The sequence below is a fragment of the Fukomys damarensis genome, unplaced genomic scaffold (genome assembly GCF_012274545.1).
Source record: "Fukomys damarensis isolate Sample0158 unplaced genomic scaffold, DMR_v1.0_HiC HiC_scaffold_20, whole genome shotgun sequence".
NCBI lineage: Eukaryota > Metazoa > Chordata > Mammalia > Rodentia > Bathyergidae > Fukomys > Fukomys damarensis.
In genome coordinates, this window is record NW_022900932.1 from 21,457,379 (window position 1) to 21,480,879 (window position 23,501).

Here is a 23,501-nt window from a genome sequence, read left to right on the forward strand (position 1 = left end):
AAATGTTCAGTTCCATTAAATGGCATTCTAATTCTAGAGAAAATAATAAAGCATTACCTCACCCTCTAGAGAGACACTAGATTTATTATGTAATTCCTGATATCCACCACCTTTCATGAAACAGCCTTAGGAAAAACAGAACTGAACCTGAACTTGATTAAGAAGTTAGAGCTACATATCAATTTACAGGAGATAAAGGATAGAGGACATGATTACACCATTAGAATGAAACTGAAAAAGCAAGTCTATAGGTAATTTAATTACACGTGATGCTTTCAATAGTTTTGAGAAAAACATGAGAGCAAAGAGCAAAAAAGATCTGTGATACATTCACTAACAATGTGTAGATTTTATATCCTAATTCAAACTTAAATCATTACCTCAAATGAATGTTCTTTATTATCCTCTAATCTGTAATCCAAAAGGACACTCAAAGACATGATGCTACAATCAAATTTGCCACTTTTTGCAGCCCAATTTGGATGCACAATGATGGCTGGTTCATCAGGCAAAATGTATCTTCTTTCCCTACGCTGGCGCTCCATTTCCTCTTGGCGTTTCCTCTCTTCTTCCTATACATAAAAAATTTTAGGTCATGGGTGAACTTCCATGCATAATACAGCAAAACTTTATGCTATATAAAGAAAGAAGGCAAAGTTCTCACAACTTTTTTATTATTATTTTTTTTTTTTTAATTTTTTTTTTTTTTTTGGTTTTTTGAGACAGGGTCTCACCATGTAGTTGAGCCTGACCTGGAATTCACTATGTAGCCCAGGCTGGTCTCGAACTCACAGTGATCCTCCTGCCTCAGCCTCCCAAGTGCTGGGATTACATCACAAATTTTTATTAAGTATGGTAGATTTTATGACTCCCAATTCTTTTTCTTTTTAATAAACACTTTTCTTTGATGTTATTTTCCTTTTCGTCTTCTTTTAAAGATAGATCTACGTTCCACAGGTTGGCTCCTGAGGCTCAGGTGATTATCCTGGGATTGCAGATACAATAGGCTCAGCTCTTAATTGTCTTTCTTTTGGATTTCTGAGCAAAAGAAGCTTCCTTTCTCTTTGGCATGGTGGCAAAGATTTGTAATCCCAGCTACTGGGGAGCCTGAGGGAAAAGGATCACAAGTTTGAGGCCAGCCTGGGCAACTTAGCCAGATTTTGCCTCAAAATAAAAGATTCTGAGGAAATGGAGATGCTTGCAGTTTTTAAATTTTTCTAAAACCTCACATTAAATAGAGAAAGTTACCCCAAAATATAAAGACCCAATTCAAAAATGGGCAACTGAAATGGAACAGACATTTCTCAGATAAGACAAAGAAGTGAAAGCAGCAAATAAACATGAAAAAATGTTCAGCACCAGTCATTTGAGAGATGCAGATGAAAACAACACTGAAATTCCACCTCACCCCAGAAAGAATGGCTGCTATCAAGAAATCAACCAATAACAAATGCTGACGGGGCCTGTGGGGAAAAAAAGGACCTATTCCTCTGCTGATGGGAGTGCAGATTGATGCAACCAATGTGGAAATCAGTATGGAGACACCCAAAAGAACTAGGATTGGAAGTCCCATTTGATCCAGCTATTCCCCTGCTGGCTATTTTCCCAAAAGAATTAAAAGAACCATACCACAGCGATATATGCACACCCATGTTTACAGTGGCACAGTTTGTAATAGATAAAACTTGGAAACAGCCCAAATGCCCATCAATTGGAGACTAGATAAAGATGTGTTTTTTAAAAATAAAATATAGTACTACTCAGCCATAAAGAACAAGAAACTACAGACATTTATAGCAAAATGGACGGACATTGAGGCCATACTTAAGTGAAATAAATAGGATACACATGTAAAATATCAAATAGTTTTCGTGGTATGAAAATCTAAAAGTGTAAAATAAGGATCAAAATGTCTGACAATGTGAAATAGGAAGAAAAGGTCTAAAGAATAGGGGAAATGGGAGGAATAGGGGAAAGGAAAGAAAGGGAACAGAAAAAAAATGAGAAAAGGAAAAAATGGAAACAAAGTCATTATAAATAGGGAAGGGTGGAGGAAGGGCAGGGGAATGGGGAAAAAATAAGAAGCAAAACACATCATGTAAAGGTACAAGATCCCAATGATGAATGTAACTGTAATGTATACCTAAAATGTACTAATAAATTTGACAAGAAAAAAAAAAAAAAAAAAAAAAAAAAAAAAAAAAAAAAAAAAGAAAATAGGGGTAGCACTGTAATACCAGCACTGGGGAGGCAGAGGCAAGAAGACTGCTTGAGTTTGAGGCCAGCCTGGGATGCATAGTGAGTTCAGGGCTAGCCTGAATTATAAAGCAAGACCCTGTCTCCAAAAAGAAAAAAAAGAAGTTAGATGGGCATGGTGGCACATGCCTATAATTCCAGCACTCTCAGAGGCTGAAGTAGGGAGATCTCAAATTCCAACCCGGCTAGGCAATTTAGGAAAATACAAAAATTCAGGAAAAACCACTTCAGTAGAACTCAATCTGAGTACTTTACACAGAACTGTTTTATATCTGGGTTGTGTAAGTGGTTAACCATTTATTTAAACACACTTATCAAACTTGCAGAATTATCAGTTATACTTTAGGTTTTATTGTATGTAAATTATTGCATAAAATTATACAAAAGTCAAATTCTAAGAATCCCCTTCATACCAATATCAATACCTTTACAGGGCATTTCAATGTTGAATACACACCTCTTTATCATCTTCAGATTTCCTATCATCCTCCTCTTCCTCTTCTTTCTCAGATTTCTCTAATTCCTTCTGTTCTTCTTTTTGTTCTTCTACTTTAAGCTGTTTTGTCAAGCGAGCAATTAACTGGGATTTTAATCCTTTCGAACTAAGAGCTCGACTTTCTAACTCTTTTCGTAGATCGTTTACCTAAAATATGAAAACATAAAAATAGAAAAAAAAGGGGCATATAAACAAACTATAATGATCTCTTACCTGACTTTAAAAAAATGGGGTATAAAGAAACTTGTACAGCTCATTCAATACATGTAAAAATGGAAAATAACAGAACATTTTTGGAAGTCAATCACTTTTTTTACTCTTTTTTTTGAGACAGGGTCTCACTATGTAGTTGACACTGACCTGGAACTCACTATCTACCCCAGGGTGGTCTTAAACTCACAGAGATCCTCCTGTCTCAGCCTCCCAAGTACTGGGATTACTGGCGCGCACCATCACACCCAGCTTACCCAATTTTTAAAAAATGGTGCTGGCAGCAATAGTACTCATGGCATAAACCATTGTAGGCAAACTATCTACCATAGATACACACCCCTGCATCTCTAGACCCTGACCTACAACCTAATTTCTGAGAATCCACTTAAAAGAAAGATCCTGCACACAGAAAAATGGAAAAATAGATTTATGAAACATTCCCTACAAAAAAAGTATAGAATCTGAATGTTCAGCAAAGTCCAGTATCTAAGAAAAATTAGTAAACTAGATGATATAATATAGAATTGAAAGTAATGGTTAACTGAAAAGGACAAGATGCCAGTTTTTGTATACAACATTAGAGTCAATCAGCCAATTAGTTTATACCCAGTAAAAAAAGAAAACGGAGGGAGCTCAGTGGTGCCTCACAAGTGCAAGGTCCTGAGTTCAATCCCTGGGAAAGAAAGAAAAAAAAGAAAAGAAAAGAAGGAAGGAAAAAAAAGAAGAAAGGAAGGAAGGAGCTGAGTGTCTGTAACCCCAACAATGAGCAAAGGTGAGGCAGACGGATCTGAAGTGCAAGCCCACCTAGACAATTTAGTGAGACTGTCTCTCAGTTCAATATGAGAAAAAAGGGCCAGAGATTTAGCTCAGTGCCACCGTGCTGGCCTCATGATCATGAGCCCAAGGTTGTGAGTTTGATCCCTGGTACGAAGAAAAAAGAAGAAAAAAAAAAAAGAGGAAAAAATGAAAGAAGAAATTATATCACAATTTCAAGTGACCATTTTTTTTTTTGGTACCAGGGATTGAACTTGGGCCTTTGTGCTTGCGAGGCAGGCAGCGGAATCACTGAGCTAAACCCCTGGCCCAAGTGACCATTTTTGATTCACAGCTTGAGTAACTATTTTTCTGCATAGGCCATTTAAAAAATAAGCAGGTATGATATAACCAAAAAAATTTTTCAAATGGCAGCCAGGCATGGTGGTGCATGCATGCAATTCCAGCACTTCGGAGGCCAAGGCAGAAGGATTGCTTGGAGTTTGAGGCCAGCCTGGGCTACCTGATGCATTCATCAAAGCCTGTATTTTCTGAATCAAAAGTATACTAAATGAAACCTGATACTGGCAACTTGGAAGTAATGTAGTAAGAAGAAATGCTCTTCTTATTTTAAAAAACTTATTTATTTATTTATTGGTATCGGGGATTGAATTTGGGTCCTTGCACTTCCGAGGTAGGCAGCGGAACCACTGGGCTAAATCCCCAACCCCAAGAAATGCTCTTTTTTCTACACATTCTCTACTTATTAAAAGCAAAGTGGGAGGGACAGGGATTTAGCTCAGTGGTACCAATGCCCACCTTGCAAGCTCAAGGTTTCAAGTTCGATCCCTGGCAACCCCCAAAAGAAATATAGTTTTGTTCTTTTTTTTCCCTAGAAAGGGTCTCACTACATAGTCCTAGCAGGCCTTGAACTCCTGGTGATCCTTCTGGTTCAACCTCCCAATCACTGGGATTATAGGTATGGGCCACTACACCCAGCAGAAATATAGTTTTAAGAGTCAAAGGTTCAGCTGGGTAGTCTGCCCACACCTATGATCCCAGCACTGAGAGACTGAGACAGGACTGCAGTGAGTTGGAGGGTAGCCTAGGCTACATAGCAAAAAATACAAGAAAAGACAAAACAAAAGGAATCAAAGGTTCAACTAGCTAGGTGTGGTGGCAAGGACTATATATAGTTTCAGTGATTTGGGATGTGAGTTCAAAGGACCACTTGAGCCCATGAGTTTAAGACCAACCTGGGCAACATAGTGAGATTGTCTCACCCAGAAAAAAAAAAAGGTTGCAACAAAGAAGAAAAATTTGTTTCCTGTTCAGAACAGAAGTTAACCAAAAGGTACTATATCCCTAAAATGTACCAATAAACTCAATGAAAAAAGAAAAGTTAACTAAAAGGTTAAAAAAAAGTTTTTTTTGTGGTACCGAGAATCAAACTCAGGACCTTGTGCTTCCTAGGCAGGCACAATGCCACCGAGCTACCAAAAGCTCAAATTTTTAAGTGTTTAATAAACTGCTGGGTATGGTGGTTCAATCCTAGAATTCCAGCACCCCTGAGGCAGGAGGATCCCCACAATTTCAAGGCTAGCATGGGCTATATAGTGAGTTCAAGGCTGGCCTGGACTACACAGAGACACCCTACCCTATCTTAAAAAGCTGTGGCTCACTACTGTAGCTTGCCTGGGTGGGCTTTAAACTCATGATCCTCCTGCCTACAAGTGCTGCATTTACGGGTATATAATACCATCACACCCAGCTTTGCCTCTGGTCTTCTGACCCCGTATCTAAAGTTACATTATAGGCCCAGAGATGCAAAACTGCAATAAGATAACTGGCCCAGAGGCACTATCAAGAAAAACTAGTATGGATTAACCAAAATTTCAAAAGAAAAATTTAAAGTTATTTCTGTCCTAGTTTAGATTTATTTACTTCTAACTGTATTTTTAAAAGCAATTTTTTTCTTTCTTTGTTATTACTGTTGTGTTTTGAGACAGAGCCTCACTAGGTAGCTCAGGCTGGCCTTGAACTCTAGCACAGGTGGGCCTCAGACTGGGACGATCCTCCTGCCTCAGTTTGCTAAATGCTGGGATTTTAGGTTCGTATTAGCACACCCAACTAGATTACTTTTCATGTATCTTTTCCTCCCTGAATTTAAATTACTTAAGCACCGACTTCCAGGACAGTTTCCAAACCATAAAACAATGTTACTGTCACTATAGTCATGTCTATATCACAGGCATTTGACAGCTACTGGTTGAAATGATTTATAGACACCATTTAATTTAAACACACACACACACACACACACACACACACACGTAATCCATCTCAAGAGACCCATTTCAAAATAAACATTAAGAAGAACTATGAATGTAGATTGGATGGGGAAAAAATCAAGATGGAGTATGTAAAGGTGCAAATTTCCAATGATGAATGTCATTACACTGTGTACCGTAAATGCACCAATAAAATTAATTTTTAAAAAATGAATGCAGGGGCCGGGGATTTAGCTCATTTGTTCCGGCACCTGCCTCACAAGCAGCAAGGGCCCGAGTTCGATCCCCAGTACCACAAAACAAAACAAAACAAAACAACAACAAAAAAAAACCCAACAACAACAAAATGAATGTAGGGCCAGGGATTTAGATCAGTGGTCCCGCTGCCTGACTCACAAGTACAAGGACCTGAGTTCGGTCCCTGGTACAGCTCCCCCTCCAAATAAATACAAAAGAATGTAGCTTGGTACAAAGGACCTCAATTCTATCCGTGGTAACACTAAACAAAAAGCAAAACAAGAGAAAATAGAATGTATAAAATCAGTGGACTGCACCTTGAAGTTTTTTTTAACATTGTTCAAGATTTGAATACAGGGCTTTGTACATGCTGAACAAGCACTCTACCACTGAACTCTACTCCCAGCCCACCTCCACTGATTTTTTTTTTTTCAGTGCCAGGGATTAAACTCGGGATCTTGTGCTTACAAGGCAGGCAGTGGAACTACTGAGCTAAATCCCTGGCCCCTCCACTGATTTTTATTAGAAAAACTATGGCTCTCACTCTCATCAATGCTATTCATACCTGTTCATACACTTCAAATGAAAAATGATAATGTTCATAATGTTCAAATTTACCTTCATTGTCTTTGGATCCAGTTTAGACCAATGGGTAGGTGTAGAAATTTCTTTAGCTTCACCATCATCCTTCTCTTCTTCATCCTAATATACAAAGTTAAGAGCATAATTACTATTCTGAAACCTTAAATTAAAAGTAATTTATTTTTAAAAGTCTGTTGCTGATCTGTGCAAGGTCACAAATGTTTCAGATTGTCTTCTCCTAAAGTTATTATTTAGGCAAGTTCACGGACATACATTCTACCACTTTTAACTGATCACAAAGACACTCATCAGCCAATCAAAGCCAGATCTGTGAAACACAAAAGGGTCATAAATTACAACACAAAGGATATCAGGGATGCACAAACACTGCCGGTCTCCACTAACCACACAGTGTGTGATCTTGCCCCAATTTTCAAGCAACCCCAAGACTGACTTAGTCAGACCTTTGAAATGTACCAAAGACGCTGCCACATAGCCTGAAATTTCCAATCTCTCAGACTTGTGGTTGTCCAATTTCAAATATCCATGACTAGAACTGATGATCGTGAAAGAGAAAATTTTTTAAATTTGAGAAAATGGCAAAATGTTTCAATGGCTTAATACTGAATCTTGTTCAACAACTGGTCCCAGATTCCAGCAACTAGACCTATGGTAAAAACAAAGTTCTGTGCAATTTAAGCACACCTTATTTTCCTTTGAGGTCTCAGCACTCTTAAAGTCAGCATAATAGACAGGCTTTTTAAGAGAGAAGAACATACAACTACTCTGCTGAAAGCTGGTTACCAGTCGCTGTGAGCAGCTATGCTCCTCCGTGTGTGTGCTGTGTAGTGTGTGGTGTGCATTGTGCCTGTGTTCCTGTGCCTGTGAGAAGCGGGAATAGAAAAGGGATTAGCGTTCAGTGCCTGTTCTCCATCAGCCTCCTTGCGTTCACCCTGAAGCTTCTCCACCAGCTGCTGCTTGTATCCTCGGGAGAGGGTTTCCCACTCTGAGCGGGTGGGAAGGCAATGCCAAACATCCGGGAAAAATAAAACCACTGTCTCCACATGAGCTGGAACTGTACGCCCCTTGTGGGTCTCCTCAGGGCGATGGTAGCGAATCTCTGCAAAACGGTACCTGTTGCAAGGGAAGAAGCATGTTGGAAAAAAAATTCTAAATACATTTAAAAGATCCTAGTTCACTTGTAGCACATCAAGTAAAGAAATTTTGCTGCAAGAACTTGAGGTTGGTCTAAAGAAAAAAAATTATAGAAGCCATAGTTCCTCTTTTGGTACATTTGTAGAATATTTTATTGGTTAAAGGAATATGTTCCCACAAGGCATCAAGTTTGATTACAGAGCTACCCATGTTTTAGAGAATACCTGGAGAAGCTGGATAGCTGTTCAGATTTCATGTGCTAAAAAAGAATATTCTCCATTAAGTCACAAGAAATACTGTATACTAAAATGCACAGGACAAATAAGCCTCAAGAGAAAATATGGCTGAACAAAAATAATCAGCAACTATATCATTTTATAACAAAAGATTTATAATGAAATGAAGTTCTCTCTTGACGATCTTCTCCAGCTATACATGAAATGAAAAGTATTTTCAACATACATCCAAGTTCCAAAGTACAGCATAACGATACATTTAAGTTTTCAATTTATTTTTGATTAGTTCTTTATTTTTTTTTCCCCCAAAACAATTTGGGCACCAAATAAACTTTTGCTACAAATAGGGATTTCCTTTGAGATTACCTGAACAACCAGGGTTAATAAAGTAAGGGGAAAAGGCTGATTGACAAGAATAGCTACATATTCTATCAGAAAAACATTTCTAAACAAAAAACAAATTGGTACTTACCATTGTGTGCATACACTTAGATCAATGCCTGTCAGAGCCTTACAACAACGAATAGCAGTCTTAATCAACACAGAGGGGTCTTTTTCTGGATCTGGTCCATCCAACGAAGGAGACCAGTGGCCTCCAATGGCCATGGCTTCATCCTTGCCTTTCATGCCCACTAAAAACTAATTCAAAACAAAGAATCATTTCCATATATCATGTAACTGGTTAAATTACAAATAAACTCTTGAAAGGGAAAGGTACAAACCTTTCCAGTACCATTTTTACTACCTCTCGTATCTGTCAGTCAAGGAAGAGTTCAGTTCATCGTGTTCCACACTGCATTTCAGCAATGGAATAGGATTTACACATCATAACTCATCCCTCTAAAGTATTTCTTCAGATAAGAGTTCTTTTAAAGAAATAAACTATAATTCAAACTTCAACAGCATCCAGACATGCTAAATCCCATTATCACTAATGTTTTTACCATGCTACAAATTTAACACATCAAATTGACAGTTAAATAAGTTATATGCAAATAAGATATAGCGATAATCTGCAATGAGAAAAACATCTACATTATTAGATTGTGAATATATTAACACTAAAATTATTAAATGAATCAATAAGATTAAAAATGTTATTTTAAACCTTTATGTACACAGTGAAAACTAAATGAATATACATCTAAAGTTAAAACAAACATTTCATTTTACCTTAACAAGTCTAGCAGGGTGTTGAAATCCATCCCGAAGTTCTTGTGGGTCTTCAGCAAGAGCACATGACTTATGATACAAATCTTCCATGCTAGGGCTAGCCATCAGCATTACCTATTATAGTCAAATAATTCAATCCTGTCAAAAGTCTAAAGTAATGTAAAGAAAATGAGAAGTACTACTAATTAACTTTACATATTAATATCAGGTGTTTTAAATAAAAGTGGAATGTTAAGTCCTACGGAAATAAAACTATTAGATACCCTATAAACTTTTAACTTTCCAAGGGATGATTTTTGAATCAATGTTTGAAAACTACTGACTGTAAGGCATACAATGAATGTTATCCTAAATACTAACATTTAGTGTATCCCTCTCCCAACATGAAAGTTCTATCTGAGGCTACAGGAAGCCATATAACATTCAATAATATTAACTTCATGTTTTTATGAAATTTAAGATATTAAAACAATAGCCATTATTTGACTGCTTTTGAGGTGAGATAGAGAGGTTAAATTAAATAGCCAAAACAAAAACAGACAAGAAAACAGATACATTCAGGTCTATTATCTCATCACCACTTTCTAAGGAGTACATCTACTTATCTTATTTGAACAACTCTTAAGAAATGCAAGCTGTATATCACAGTGAAATACAAACCTTTGCACTATATAAGTGGTCAGCATCTGGAGGATCAAGAACAGCCATGTTTTTTTCTAAGGACTCTACTTCTCTGTGCATTACATAGAAATTGCAGTAATTTCCCAGCTGAAATGGTCTTGACAAAGGGAAAGCATCCACCCACGTAAACTGAGCATCAAAAAAGTCACTAGGTATGTATAAATTCTGATAACGGCGCCTTAGTTCCATCATGTCACAACTACGGCTGAAAAACAGACATCAGTAGTAAATAAAAAGCCTTAAAATAAAAAAGTTATGCAAGAATTCACTTAACTCTGAAGTACACTGTAATACTCTGAAGTATCAGGGCCCAATACATTTAAAATGCAAGCTGGAAATGACAGTTAAATAATGAGTTACATATTTTCACAGAGGTGTATGAAAATCTTATTTTCATTATTTCTATAATCACAGCTTTGAATAAGTAGTATCTAAGTGTTACACTGACTGCTGTATCTTTGGGTGAAGCTTAAGTTTCATCAGAGAACAAACACTCTTTGAAATTAAATAACTCAAAATCCAGCTACAGAAAAGAACTGAACAAAAACTTTTGCCAGTTAGAACAACATATTAGGAAAATTACAGTTCATATAAAATGCATACAAAAAAGGGATGAGCAGTACCCATTCAGTACATGTGTGCCCTTCAATCAGGTTTACAGTTTAACATAGAAAAATTAAACTTTTATTGTGCAGTAAGCACCTAGATCAAGCATATTTAAAATGAAAATTAAACACAAAAGCCTTGTGAAAGCAAAATCTAAATTTTTGATTATCCACATATCCATACCCCTCTAGGTGAAGTGAATAAGACCTATATCTTATTATTATATAAATAAAAGATAAGATTCTTGCCTTTTACATCCGGAATTTTTTTTTTTTTTTCAATTACTGAGGATTGAACCCATGGCCTCTGCACTGAACTTCATTCCCAACCTTTCTTAATATTTTTATTCTGACAGCTGGGATTTAGCTCAGTGGTTCTACTGTACCCGAGTTTGATCTCCGGTACAGAAAAATAAAAATTTTAAATTTAAAAAAAAAGAAAGGAAAAAAATTTTTTTATTCTGAGATAAGGGTCTCCTAAACTGGGCCCAAACTTGCAATCTGCCTGCCTCAGCCACCTACAGTGCTGGGATTATTAGGTGAGTGCCATCATGCATGGCTTGGGAGTACTATAAAGGATGATTTCTTTTTTCTCAAGAACCAAAACTTTCAAAGGACAAAAACTCAAAGTAAACCAACTTGGTAAAAGTAAAGAAATGGGGCCAGGGATTTAGCTCAGTGGTACCACTGCCTGCCTCGCAAATGCAAGGTCCCAAGTTCTATTCCTGGTACAAAAAAAAAAGTCAAGAAATGTCAGGTGTGGTGGCACAAGCCTGTAATTTCAGCCCTCAGGAGGCTGAGGCAGAAGGATTGGTTGGAGTTTGAGCCTGAGATACACAGAGAGTTCAAGACCAGCCCTGAACTACATATAACAAGACCCTGTATCAAAAAAACAAAACAAAAACAAACAAACAAAAAAGGTTTTTGGGAATATTTATTAAAAGCATAATTAGAGACCGGGCGTGATGGCACACGCCTGTAATCCCAGCACTCGGGAGGCTGAGGCAGGAGGATTGCTGTGAGTTCGAGACCCATCCGGGCTACATATTGAGTTCCAGGTCAGTCTCAACTACATAATGAGACCCTGTCTCAAAAAAAAGCACAATCAGAATGAAAAATGTCAATAATTATAAAATGAAAAATTATCAACAATGCCTTTTGTAATGACAACTAAAGGCAAGCGGAATGGTGCAAACCTTTGTCCCAGATTATGAGGCCAGGGGTCACTTGATCTCATGAGTTAAAGACCAGCCTGACTGCAAAACAGACCTGGCGACAGATCAAAAACAAAAACAAAAAACTTTAAAATAATAAAAGACTGAACTATATGTACCACAATGTCTCTGACAGAAAGAAGGGATGAAAAAGGGGAGGGACACAGCTAGCTCAGTAAAGCATTTGCCTAAATTACACAAGTCCCTGGGTTCAACCTCCAACAACAAAAAACTAAAGAAATATACATACACTTTAATTGTAGTTGTTGATATAACTATACTTTATTTGGGATAAGATTTTGCTATCAAAATGATAAAGGTTTGCAAGTGGAAGGTCCTGAGCTGGATTTCTGCAACAAAAAAAGATAAAAACAGGAAAAACCTACTTTGGGGTTTTGTTTTTAAGGAAAAAAAGTATGTGATAGTTTCCCAATACTGTATTTTTTACCCCAGAAATAAAATTTTTAATAAAAGGGAAGAAATAAGTACAAATAAAGCAGTACTTGGGCATACTAGAAGTTCTTACAATCATGTAAAAAAGTTTTGTTTTGTTTTTTGATGCAAGTGTTGCTACGTTGGCCTCAAACTCAGAATCCTCATAACCTCAGCTTTCCAAGGAACTAGGAGCACAGAAGCATGCCTTATACTGCTTTCAGCTAATATAATGAAATCTTGATTTCAATAATTCCAGATGAGAAAGGGCATGAAAACCTTAAAATGATTTTTATTTGCAATGAGTCCATTTGATATTCTGGAAATTTACTTCACAGTGGTTAAGGTGAAATCGTAAGGGTCTAATTTGGAAGGAGCTATTCATTTCATATTCTATACAACAAGTCCTCCCAGAAAGCATTTAAATATTGAAAACAAATGACTTAAAAAAGTTTCTCAGCTGGGCATGGTAACACACACCTGTAATCCCAGAATTCTGAAAAGCAGCTCAAACTCAAAGTCTGAGGCCAGCCTGGCCAACTTAGAAAGACCCAAGATCCTGTTTCAAAATAAAAAAGAGCTAGAACATAGCTCAGTGAAGGTCCAGAAGTGAAAACAATAAAGATAACAACAAAAACAATCAGAGCTTCTCTATTTAATATCTTTGGAACTGGGAAAGTGATTTTGACTTCAATGGATGTTTACAGAATATGTAGATTAGGTATTTATAAGTATAAGAGTAAACACAGATAACAAAAAACCTGTAAATTAAAGAGTACTTGCTGATTTGACCACAAGCAAGAGTAAATGAACATCAGTTGGTATAATTAAGCAGACAAAATTATGCAAAGTTAGCAGATGTTCTTTGGAATTAAGTAGCTTAAATACATTTGTATGCTAGATCTACAACTCAATATATAGGAATTTTAACTTTTTAGACCAACATTATCAATGTTAACACTGTGCTCTTGTTGAAATATAGCAGTATCTTCTCACGTCACTACAATGCAGTTATATGTGGCCAATGCTAAAGAGCTTTAAGACTGCTTTTAAAGATTTTTCTTATTTTACTATCAATTTGGATCCATCTATTAAACTATTAACAGTGGTTGCTACCATAACCCATTACTACTATTCATTATGGAGAAACCTCTAACTGCCACACACTGGGTTAAGTGCTTTATAGATATGAATGTGCCTCACATTAATCCTGCAAGTTCCTATGAAAGTTTAGTGATGAAGCTCAGAAATTCCTGGTAACCTGACCCTTACCCACTAATTCCAAAAGCTCAATAATGTAATTAGAGTCATACATAGACACGTGTGTGTATTACATAGTTCTGAATATCTTCATAAGTCTATGTTTGTACTATATTGACACAGTTAAAACTTAACTGGTTCAAGCTGTATTACTGCCTCATCCCATTTAATAGATTATTCATGAACTTAAGAGTTTATCACAATTATCTGCATCTTAATGATGCCAACTTTAAGAACAATTTTTTTATCACAAAGGAATTTCCTCTAGGGCTTCCCTTTTCAGTGGTTGGTACCCTAAATGAGTGTATACAAATAAAAATTTCAAATTGCATTTATGGCTTTAGAGAGCAATAAATATCTGTGAATGAATTTTATAAGAAAACACCCATGACCCATACTCTACACCAAACCATACAGAATTATGAAATTAATAATTCAATAAAACAATAGGAGGAAATATAGAACCACCTACCAATCTAAAGAAAACTTGGAAAACTGCACAGTATAACGTGGAACAACACGTCGAACTCTCCGAGGTGATCGTTCTCTCTCTCTTCGGGGAGATCGCTCCCGGGATCGCTTCCTCTGAGGTGATCTTTCTCTGGATCTACGTCTTTCTCTCTCTCTCTCACGACTTAAAGCAAATTTTTCTAACATTACTATATTTTTGGCATTAAGGTAGAGTTCTTTAAAAAAACAAATAGATAATTTAAGCAAAATTCCACAGTATAACTGATTAACTTCTTAAAAATCGTGGTGTCAAAACCAGGGGTAGTAGTGCACACCTGTAATCCCAGCACTCTAGGAGGCTGAGACAGGAGGATCAAATGTTTGAGCTCAACCTGGGCAACTTAGTAACTTGGCAAAACCCTATAACAGAACTGGAGATTTAGCCCAGTGGCACCGCACCGGCTTCTCAAGGGCAAGGTACTAAGTTTGATCCCCAATACCGAAAAACAAAAAACAAAAAACAAAAAAAAATCCCCTATAAAGCAAAAACAAAACAAGTCCCTGTAACAAAACTAAGAAAATTAAAAGGGGCTGGGAATATAGGTCAGTTTAAAAGCCCTGGTTTCAAACCGTAGGGCTGCCAGCAAAAAGAAAAAAAGGAAATGAAAAGGCGTAAAATACATGAAAATAAAATTTACCTTTTAACTGTTTTTGAATCACAGGCTGGCTATATACTTCAGGCTGGCCTCCAACTAGCAGTGATCTGATCTACTTCAGTCTTTCAAATGCTGGAATTACAGGCATGAACCACCACACCCAGATCCTTTTAACCATTTTTAAGTGCATTTAAGATCAGTGATATTAAGTACATTTGATTTTGTGTGTGTGTGTGTGTCTGTGTGCAATCACCACTATCAACAGTGCATTTTACAACATACCTTCGGTCATCTTTTCTATTAGGTACTTGATCCCCTCTGTCATTCCGTCCCGAAAATCTAGATGGTGGATCTAACCTTCGTGCTGGCTGGGGTTGTGAAACGATACGAACAGGAGGCTGCAACAAACCAGCTTAAAAAGATACAGAAAAAAAATTTTTTAAAGTTGTTTAAAGAAAAGTTTAAAAGCTATTTGAACTAGATAAAATGACTGGGACTCACTAAAATTGCTGTTTCTTTTTCTCTTTTCTTTCTTTTTTTGGGCAGGGATAGAATTAGGGATTGAAACCATGGCTCTCAAACTGAGTCACACACACATGTCCTAAAATTTTATTTTGAGGTACAGTCTCACTAAATTATCTGGGCTCAAAGTTGTGATCTTCCTGCCTGAGCTTCCTGAGTGCTGGCATTACAGGTACAGCACCATCATGCCATGCTTAAAACTGGTTTGGTTTTTTTGGATTTTTAGGACAGAGTCTCACTATATAGCCCAGGCTAACTTCAAACTAGTGGTGATCCTGCTTCTGTGCGCTGGAATTACTTGTGTGTACCACCATGCCTTGGTAAAACTGCCTTTTCAAAGTTAGCATACATAACATATAAATTATTTTGAAGAACAGTTGTTTTTGCTTTTCTTATTTTTTCCTTTCTTTTTCCTGGTACTATGAATCAAACTGAGGACCTTGCACTTGTGAGGCAGTTATGGCACGACTGCACTAAATTCCCAGCTTTAGGAGTTGTTTTGATGAGCTCTTCTTAGTATTTATACATTTAATACTAAAAATTTTATTTAGAAATAATATGAGTATTTTCCAATTAAGATAGTACGGGTATGCCTTCCTTAAACAATGCAAATTTAAAATCATATATTGCCAGCGTGGAGGCTCACACCTTTAATCCCAGCATTCGGGAGGCTGAGGTAGGAAGATTGCCATGAATTTGAGACCATCCTGGGCTAAACAGCGAGTTCCAGGGCAGCGTCAACTACACAGTGAGGCCCTGTCTCAATAATAAAGAAATTTAAAAAAAATATAAAATCATCTATTGGTAGGGCCAGGCATTTGGCTTAGTGGTTTCATCGCCTTCCTTGCAAGAGCCAAGGGCCTGAGTTTGATCCCCAGTACAAAAAAAAAAAAAAAGAAGACAAGGAGAGGCCAGGGATTTAGCTCAGTGACACTGTGTGTGCCTCATAAGTGAAAGGTCCTCAGTTTGATTCCCAGTACTAGATAAAATAAAAGAGGGAGACAGGGAAGGAGGGAAGAAGGAAGAGAAAGGGGGAAGGAAAGACAGAGAAATGAAGGAAGGAGGGGAAAGGGGGGAAGAAGGAGAAGAGAAAGAAAGGAAGGTAAGAAGAAAGCCAAGGGAAGGGAGGCGAAGAAAGGGAAGAGGAAGAGGACAGCCGGGCAACATATTAAATACCAGTTCCTCAGAAGGCTACAGCAGGAGGGTCAAAAGTTTAAGTCCAGAAAATACAGAAAACCTGTCTCAATATTTTCAAAAGGGCTAAGGATGTTATATTGTTCAGTGCAAAGGCCCTAGTTTCACTCCTCAGTACTAAAAAGAGAAAAACAAATAGGAGTGTGGGGTTTTAAAGTTTAGCTCAGTGACAGACCATGTGCTTAGCACACACAAGATCCTGGGTTCAATCACTAGCACCAAATAAATAAGTGGGAATGGGGGAAAGAACTGTTTCTTATATTAAATAATACTACCTCAGTCATCTTTCTGGCCTTCATTGCTGAAAGTATTAGTCACTAAAAGACATTCTCTATCCTCCCAGCAAATGATCAACTGAATACTTAAACTCCACTGAAATCAAACCCGTATTAACTTACTTTTTTCCTAACAGTTTTTACACTACTTTCATTGTTCATATTAATCATAACCAAGAAGATGGGACAGATCAGTTCCAGAAACACTGCTTCCTGGGGACCTCCTACAATTAACTCCCCCGCCCCCATTACCAAGGATTGAACCCAGGGCATTCTACCACTGAGGTATATCTCTGGACCTTTTAATTTTACTTTCATTCTAAGTCAGGTTCTTACTAAATTCGGTGGGCAGACTCAAACATTTGATCATTCAGCCTTAGTCTCCCTAAGAGCCACGGTGTCCTGCTCCATGGCTGGTTTGTTTTTTTCCTGGTAGTACTGAGGATCAAACCCAGGGTCCCAGGCATATTAGGCACCCAGTGTACTACTGAGCTACATCCTTAGGTCCTCCTCCTATATTTCCTTTTTTCTTTGTTTGTTTTTTTGAGACAGGGTCTCACTATGTAGTTGAGGCAGTCCATAAACTCACTATGCAGGCCAGGCTGGCCTCAAACTCTAGGTGACCCTCCTGCCTCAGTTTCCTGAGTGCTGGAATACAGGTGTGTGCCACCATGCCTTGCTGTATCTTCTAAAAGACAGGAGGAAAATGTAAATCAGACCCTAATTCACAATTAGAAAACAAAATCTCTTTAAAAACCATGTGAGTAACAAAGCCTCATTCTTGATTACAATGGGCACTGTTGACTGGTGTCCCAAATTGGGCACTGTGGCTTAAACTGATACAAAGATCATGCTTCCACCACAGTAAACAACTAACAGTGGTGACAAAGAGACCTATAACGTTTTGCTACAGAATAATGAAAAATGTTGATTTTTTTAATATTAGAAATGAATGACCAAGAAATCTATGTCACGTGCCAAAATACCAGCACTATTTACAATTCAAATTCTAGGCTCCTAAAGCATAAATTACTGGAAGAAATTTGCATATAAGATCCAAGGAGTTTTGAAGTTGTCACTGTCCATAAATCAAGTGGAGACAGAATTGTGGGCAGCCGGGCATGGTGGTGCACATCTGTAAACCCAGCACTCGGGAGGCTGAGGCAGGAAGACTGCTGTGAGTTCGAGGCCAGCCTGGTCTACACAGTGAGTTCCAGGTCAGTCTCAACCACCTAGTGAAACCCTGTCTCAAAAAGAAAGAAAGAAAGAATTGTGGGCAGACAGGATGACTGGATTAAACATCAGTTCTTTTAAAAAGGGCTATCTTGAAGACAAAGAACCTCATTAAATTGACCTTGTTGAGTACTTAAGAAATTACATATGATGTTCCTTAAATAAAATTTTTTTTTTAAAAAAGGAAAAACTTGAGGAAGGAAAAAAACAAAAAAGGAAATCACAGAACTGAATGTAAGATAGCAGGAAAGAGCTAAGTAGTTCTACAAATGCTCTTTTCTGGTATTATCCCCTTAAGTGTGTGTAGCACACACTGTTCTTAGACACATGAAAATATCCTTAGTACTGTTTTCACAAACTACAAACTAGAAACGGTCAAAATGTTTAACAAGGTAGAACAGAGCACTGTGCAATACCCATCCAATGAAGTACTATGAAATCAAGAAAATGAGTAGAACTAGACTTATATGGCCAAATTGTACAATGATGCATAGAGTAAATGTCTTTTTATAAAGTATGCAGCCCAGGCTGGATGCAAACTCAAGAAGATCCTCCTGCCTCAGCCTCCTGAGTGCTGGGATTATAGGCGTGTGCCAACACAGCCAGCTACAATGTTGTATTTTTTTTTACCTGAACAGTGATTACTTGTAATCTGCTTTATTACTTTGCTACGTCCCACTACTTAATGAGTAATGTTTTCTATCATATTGATAAGTGTCATTAATTCACACTAAAAGAAAATGTCACAATTTCTGAAAATGCCAGTTAGATAGGCTTCTTTTAGACAAGGCTATTATTTTAAATAGTGTCTCTAAGAAAATATCCAGAAAGCTGGGCGTGGTGGCGCACACCTGTAATCCCAGCACTTGGGAGGCTAAAACAAGAGGATCACTGTGAGTTCGAGACCAGGCTGGGCTACATAGTGAGTTCCAGGTCAGTCTCAACTACATAGTGAGAGACCCTGTCTCAAAAAAACCAAGTAAGTAAGTAAGTAAGTAAGTAAATAAATAAATAAAATTTTCCCCTTTGCAAAGTGATTAGTTTTGTGGATTTTTTTTTTCTTTGAGACAGGGTCTCACTATGTTATGTAGTTGAGACTAACCTGGAACTCACTGTGTAGCCCAGGCTGGTCTCGAACTCACAGTGATCGTCCTGTCTCAGCCTCCCAAGTGCTGGGATTACAGGCATGCGCCACCACGCCCAGTTTGCAAAGGAAAATTTAAAGCTCAGCTTATTCATTTCATTTACTATGGTTCAATGAGTAATTTAAAGGTCTACCACCAAATTCTTTGTGTATGTTAAATATTCCAGGTATGTTCATAAGAAGTCTCAAAAAGATTTCTCCAATAAATGTACCAATGGTGTGTGTGTGCATGGATTTGTGTGATGTAGGCCTATAATTCCAGCACCTAGGAGGCAGAGGCAGGGGACTGCTGTGAGCCCAAAACCAGCCTGAACTAACAAAACAACACAACATGGTGTGTGTGTGGGGGTTGTTAATAGATTTGGTATTTAAATCCACAAAGATTTATTTAATTCAAAAGAATTTTGTATTCAGTGAGTTTTTGGGTTTTTTTTGAGAGGTCTTGAACAGTAATTCAGGCTGGCCTTGAACTTGTGTCAATTCTGCCTCAGCCAGACTCCCAAATACTGGGATTACAGGTGTTCATCACTGAGCTTATTTTTATCACTAAAGTTAATTTTAAAAAATACTTCCATATAGCTTACAGAAGTATAAGCCATTCTACTCAGGATCTTTAAATTCCCTTTCATGTTTTCTCTAAGTCCCTGACTCTTGTAATGAAAAGTACACTTGCTGGGGATGTAGAAGTGAAATGGTAGAGCACTTGTCTAGCATGTGTGAGGCCCAGGGTTCAATCTTCAGTACCACAAAAAGAAAAGACAGGACAAAACCACCATCAGCTAACAACCCTAGGTTAAAACAACAAGCACAGGTAACGTGTATCATACCCTTCTGCTGCGGTTGCTGGAGTAAGGGCTGTGGTTGCGTCTGTAGCAGTGGTGTAAGAGAAGCTGCTGAAATCTGTGCCTGCAGCAGGGACTGAGGCTGGGGCTGAGCCTGAACACCAAACGTTGTCTGTGGTGCGATTGGCTGAAGTACAGCAGGAGGAGTCTTCAGTAAAGGTTGGGTTTGGGACTGATTCTTAATATAAAAGAAATTTAAAATTTTTTTCAGTAATAAAAATTTTAAAGAAGGAAAATCCATAGTGAATAACTCAATTATAACACTTCTATAATATCTTAATTCAAAACTGTACCTGATTTGGTAGTGTTTGAATTCTTTGAGCATTCCATTTAAAAGGCATATTAGGATTATAAGTAGCTTCAACCAATACTCGATCACCCACTTGGGGAGTTTTTCCTTTGACAGCACTGAAAAAAAAGTATAAGTTAAATATAAACACAAGTAAAAGAGATCACCCCCCAAAAGATTTATACATAATTTAAAGTGACTCCCCAAAAAGATCTTTAGGCCAGGGATGTAGCTCAGCAGTGCTGCAACTGCCCAGAGTTGAATCTCCATTACCAGAAAAAAAAAAAGAAAGGAAAAGCAAAGCACAGCACCTGCCTGTCAAGCTTGAGGCCTTGAGTTCAATTTCTGCTACTGAAAAAAGAAAATAATAAAGTATACTATAATACCTGAAATGGAAGTCTGGAGAGCTTTTCAAAACTAGATAAACAGTTCCAGACTCATTTGGAAATGATCATATAAACTCTGTATGTGAACAGCTGTTTTTTTCTTTTTTTGAGGAATACCAAGGATAAAACTCACAGCTTTTTACATGCTAAGTGCTACTATTCCCAGCTTTGTTTTTTTCCTGGTACCAGGGACTGAACTCAGGACCTAGTGCTTTTGAGGCAGGCATGGCACCACTGAGCCAAATCCCCAGCACTTTTTATTTTTTTGAGACAGGTCTTGCTGAATTGCCTAGGCTGGCCTCAAAATTATGACCCTCCTGACTCAGCTTTCCCAGTAGCTGAGATTATAGTAATTTGCCATCACGCCTAAGCAAACCCACAGTAAGAAGCACAAAAGATGACTTACTACCTCCTCATATTCTCCTAGTACTATGCTTACTTGTATAAACAACTTTCTGATATAATGAGTTAAATTCACTTTGGGCATTCAAAGAAAAAGACAAACGGGGGAAAAAAAACACCCTGGAAACTTAAATTACCGAAAAATCTTGTATGGTAATTTCCCAAATATAGTACTTCTTAAGGAAGCTCACCAGAAATACTAGAAATATGTCTGCAATCCCAGAACTCAGAGGCTGTAGCAAGAGGATCGAGAGGTCAAGGCCAGCCTCCGCTTCAGTGAGTTTTGTTGTTTTTTCTTTCTTTCCTTCCTTCCTTCCTTTCTTGTTATTTTGGCAAGACAGGGTCTCACTACATAGTTCAATCTGGCCTTGAACTCACTATTGTAGCCCAGGCTGGCCTCCAAATTGCAGCGATCCTCCTGCCTCTCAGCTTTCCAAGTCCTGGGATGCACCACCATGCTCAGCTACATAGAGACCAGACTGATGCACAGTGAGGTCCTGTTTTCAAAAAAACAAACAAAACTGAAATTTCTGAAGAAATTTTCATTTCCTATAACCACCACAAACATCAAAGAACTATCATTAATATTAGTGTGTTGGGCTGGGGATTTAGCTCAGTGGTGCCACCACCTGCTTCATAAGCTCAATGTCCCAAGTTCAATTCCCAGTACCAAAAAAAGTCAGTTTATTAATAATTTGATCCTATTAATTTTTCAATTAAAAAACTTTGATTATATTATTACAGATATCAAACAGATTAGATTTAAAAGACATGTATTGGGCCTGGGATTTAGCTCAGTGGTTCCACCACGTGACTTGCAGGCACAAGGACCAGAGTTCGATCCTCATTCAAAAAAAAAAAAAAAAAAAAAAAAAAAAAAAAAAAAAGGTAGATAAAAGGCATGTATTAGAACCATTTATCTCAGTCTGTCCAAGAACGAATCTTGACATCAAACAGATTAGATTTTAAAAGGCATGTATTAGAACTATTTGTCTCAGTCGGTACATGAATGACTCTTCTTAGATATGCCACCTAAATGCAATAAAACATTTATAAAGAATTGACCATGATTACTTTAATAACCAAGGTATGTTTAGTCAGGGATGTATCTCAGTGGCACAGTGTCTGCCTGTCAAGCGTGAGGCCCTGAGTTCAATTCCTGCCCCCCAAAAAAGAGATCCCGAAAATAAAAATAATTTCAGTAATAATCAAGGTATTTTTAATCACATTCTCCATCAAATAACAGGTAAACTGCCTGGCAAGTGGGAGGCCCTGAGGGCAATTCTTGGTTAAAAAAAAAAAAAAGTACAAATATAATCTAACTGATTAAACAGCAAATGGGTCAGATGTGTGTGGAGAGCACATCTGACGTCAGAGCACTCTGGGAGGCCTGAGGCAAGAAGACGGAAAAGTTCAGGTCCAGTCGGGGCAACTTAGCAAAATGAAAAGTAAAAACAGTTGGGTATAGTGTATGTAGTAGCTCAGTTCAAAGGCCCAGAATAGCTGGGCATGGTGGTGCACACCTATAATTCTAGCACTCAGGAGGCTAAGGCAGGAGGATCGCTGTGAGTTGAGACCAGTCTGGGCTACATAGTGAGTTCCAGGGCAGTCTCACCTACATAGTGAGACCCTGTCTCAAAAACAAAAAACAAAACAAAACAAAGGCCCTGGGGTCAATTCTCAATTAAAAAAAAAGAAAGAAAGAGAGAGAGGAGAGAAAGTAGAAAATTACAGTCTTTGTCATTAAGCAAATACTTTATTCTAAATTCAAGAAACTTTCTGCCAACAGCTGATGAAGTTTACCTAAGCTGAAAGAATACATCCTCATCCACAAATCCAAAGGTATCATGTAGCTTTGTAACAACTCCCGTGAAAACACGTTGCTTCTGAGGTTGGGTCTGTTGTTGACTGGATCTTGGTGTTGGGTAGGATACAGTTATCTGTGCTGCAGGCTGAGGAGTAGACAGGCTAAGGCTTGTAGGGAGTGCAACTGCTGGCTATTGAAAAAAAATCAACATCATATTAAGGTAATGATTTGAAACTGTCTGATAACTAAAAATGGATTCTTCAGCCCAAAATTTTAAAAATTACTTAATATGACTCTATAACATACTTATGTACTTCTTTTGTTTTTTTGTACCAGGGACGGAACTCAGGACTTTGCACTTGCCAGGCAGGCGCCAGCACCACTGAGCTAAATCCCAGGCCCAAAATACTTATGTATATCTTGAAAGCAATAATACAGTCTGAAGCATTATAAATTATTTTCAATATATTTCATCTGCAAATTTCCTTATTTATTCATTTATTTATTTCTAGTACTGGAGACTGAATCCAAGGGCATTCTACCCTTAATGTATAGGCCCAGAACTTTGTTTTATTTTTTATTCTGAGACAATATCTTGATAATTTTATCTAGTCTAATCTCAATTAGCAACTCTGCCTTAGCCTCCTTTACTGCCTCAACTATTAGTGTGTATGCCAGGCTGGATATTTCACTTCTTTTGTAAGGTTTACATCTCAA

General features: G+C 37.6%; 1 protein-coding gene and 2 non-coding genes across 7 annotated transcripts in view; 1 reads left to right on the forward strand and 2 right to left on the reverse strand.

Annotated features, from left to right (window-relative positions):
- The window catches only part of Ccar1 (cell division cycle and apoptosis regulator 1), a 55,685-nt gene that overhangs the window by 11,632 nt on the left and 20,552 nt on the right, over window positions 1-23,501 (reverse strand). For all 5 annotated transcript variants that reach the window (XM_010605820.3, XM_010605818.3, XM_010605832.3 and 2 more), the window contains 12 exons: window positions 22,781-22,974; window positions 20,194-20,308; window positions 19,886-20,078; window positions 14,973-15,102; window positions 14,057-14,218; window positions 10,053-10,278; window positions 9,393-9,506; window positions 8,692-8,858; window positions 7,752-7,962; window positions 6,865-6,948; window positions 2,714-2,899; window positions 381-572 (listed from right to left, as the gene is read on the reverse strand). In XM_010605820.3, coding sequence (XP_010604122.1) covers window positions 381-572; window positions 2,714-2,899; window positions 6,865-6,948; window positions 7,752-7,962; window positions 8,692-8,858; window positions 9,393-9,506; window positions 10,053-10,278; window positions 14,057-14,218; window positions 14,973-15,102; window positions 19,886-20,078; window positions 20,194-20,308; window positions 22,781-22,974 — 1,974 coding nt within the window. The remainder of the gene's footprint in view (window positions 1-380; window positions 573-2,713; window positions 2,900-6,864; window positions 6,949-7,751; window positions 7,963-8,691; window positions 8,859-9,392; window positions 9,507-10,052; window positions 10,279-14,056; window positions 14,219-14,972; window positions 15,103-19,885; window positions 20,079-20,193; window positions 20,309-22,780; window positions 22,975-23,501) is intronic.
- Window positions 8,989-9,053, reverse strand: LOC117287118. The gene has a single exon (XR_004518301.1). It is a non-coding gene; the product is annotated as a small nucleolar RNA SNORD98 (small nucleolar RNA).
- Window positions 17,453-17,586, forward strand: LOC117287115. Its single transcript, XR_004518298.1, has one exon. It is a non-coding gene; the product is annotated as a small nucleolar RNA SNORA1 (small nucleolar RNA).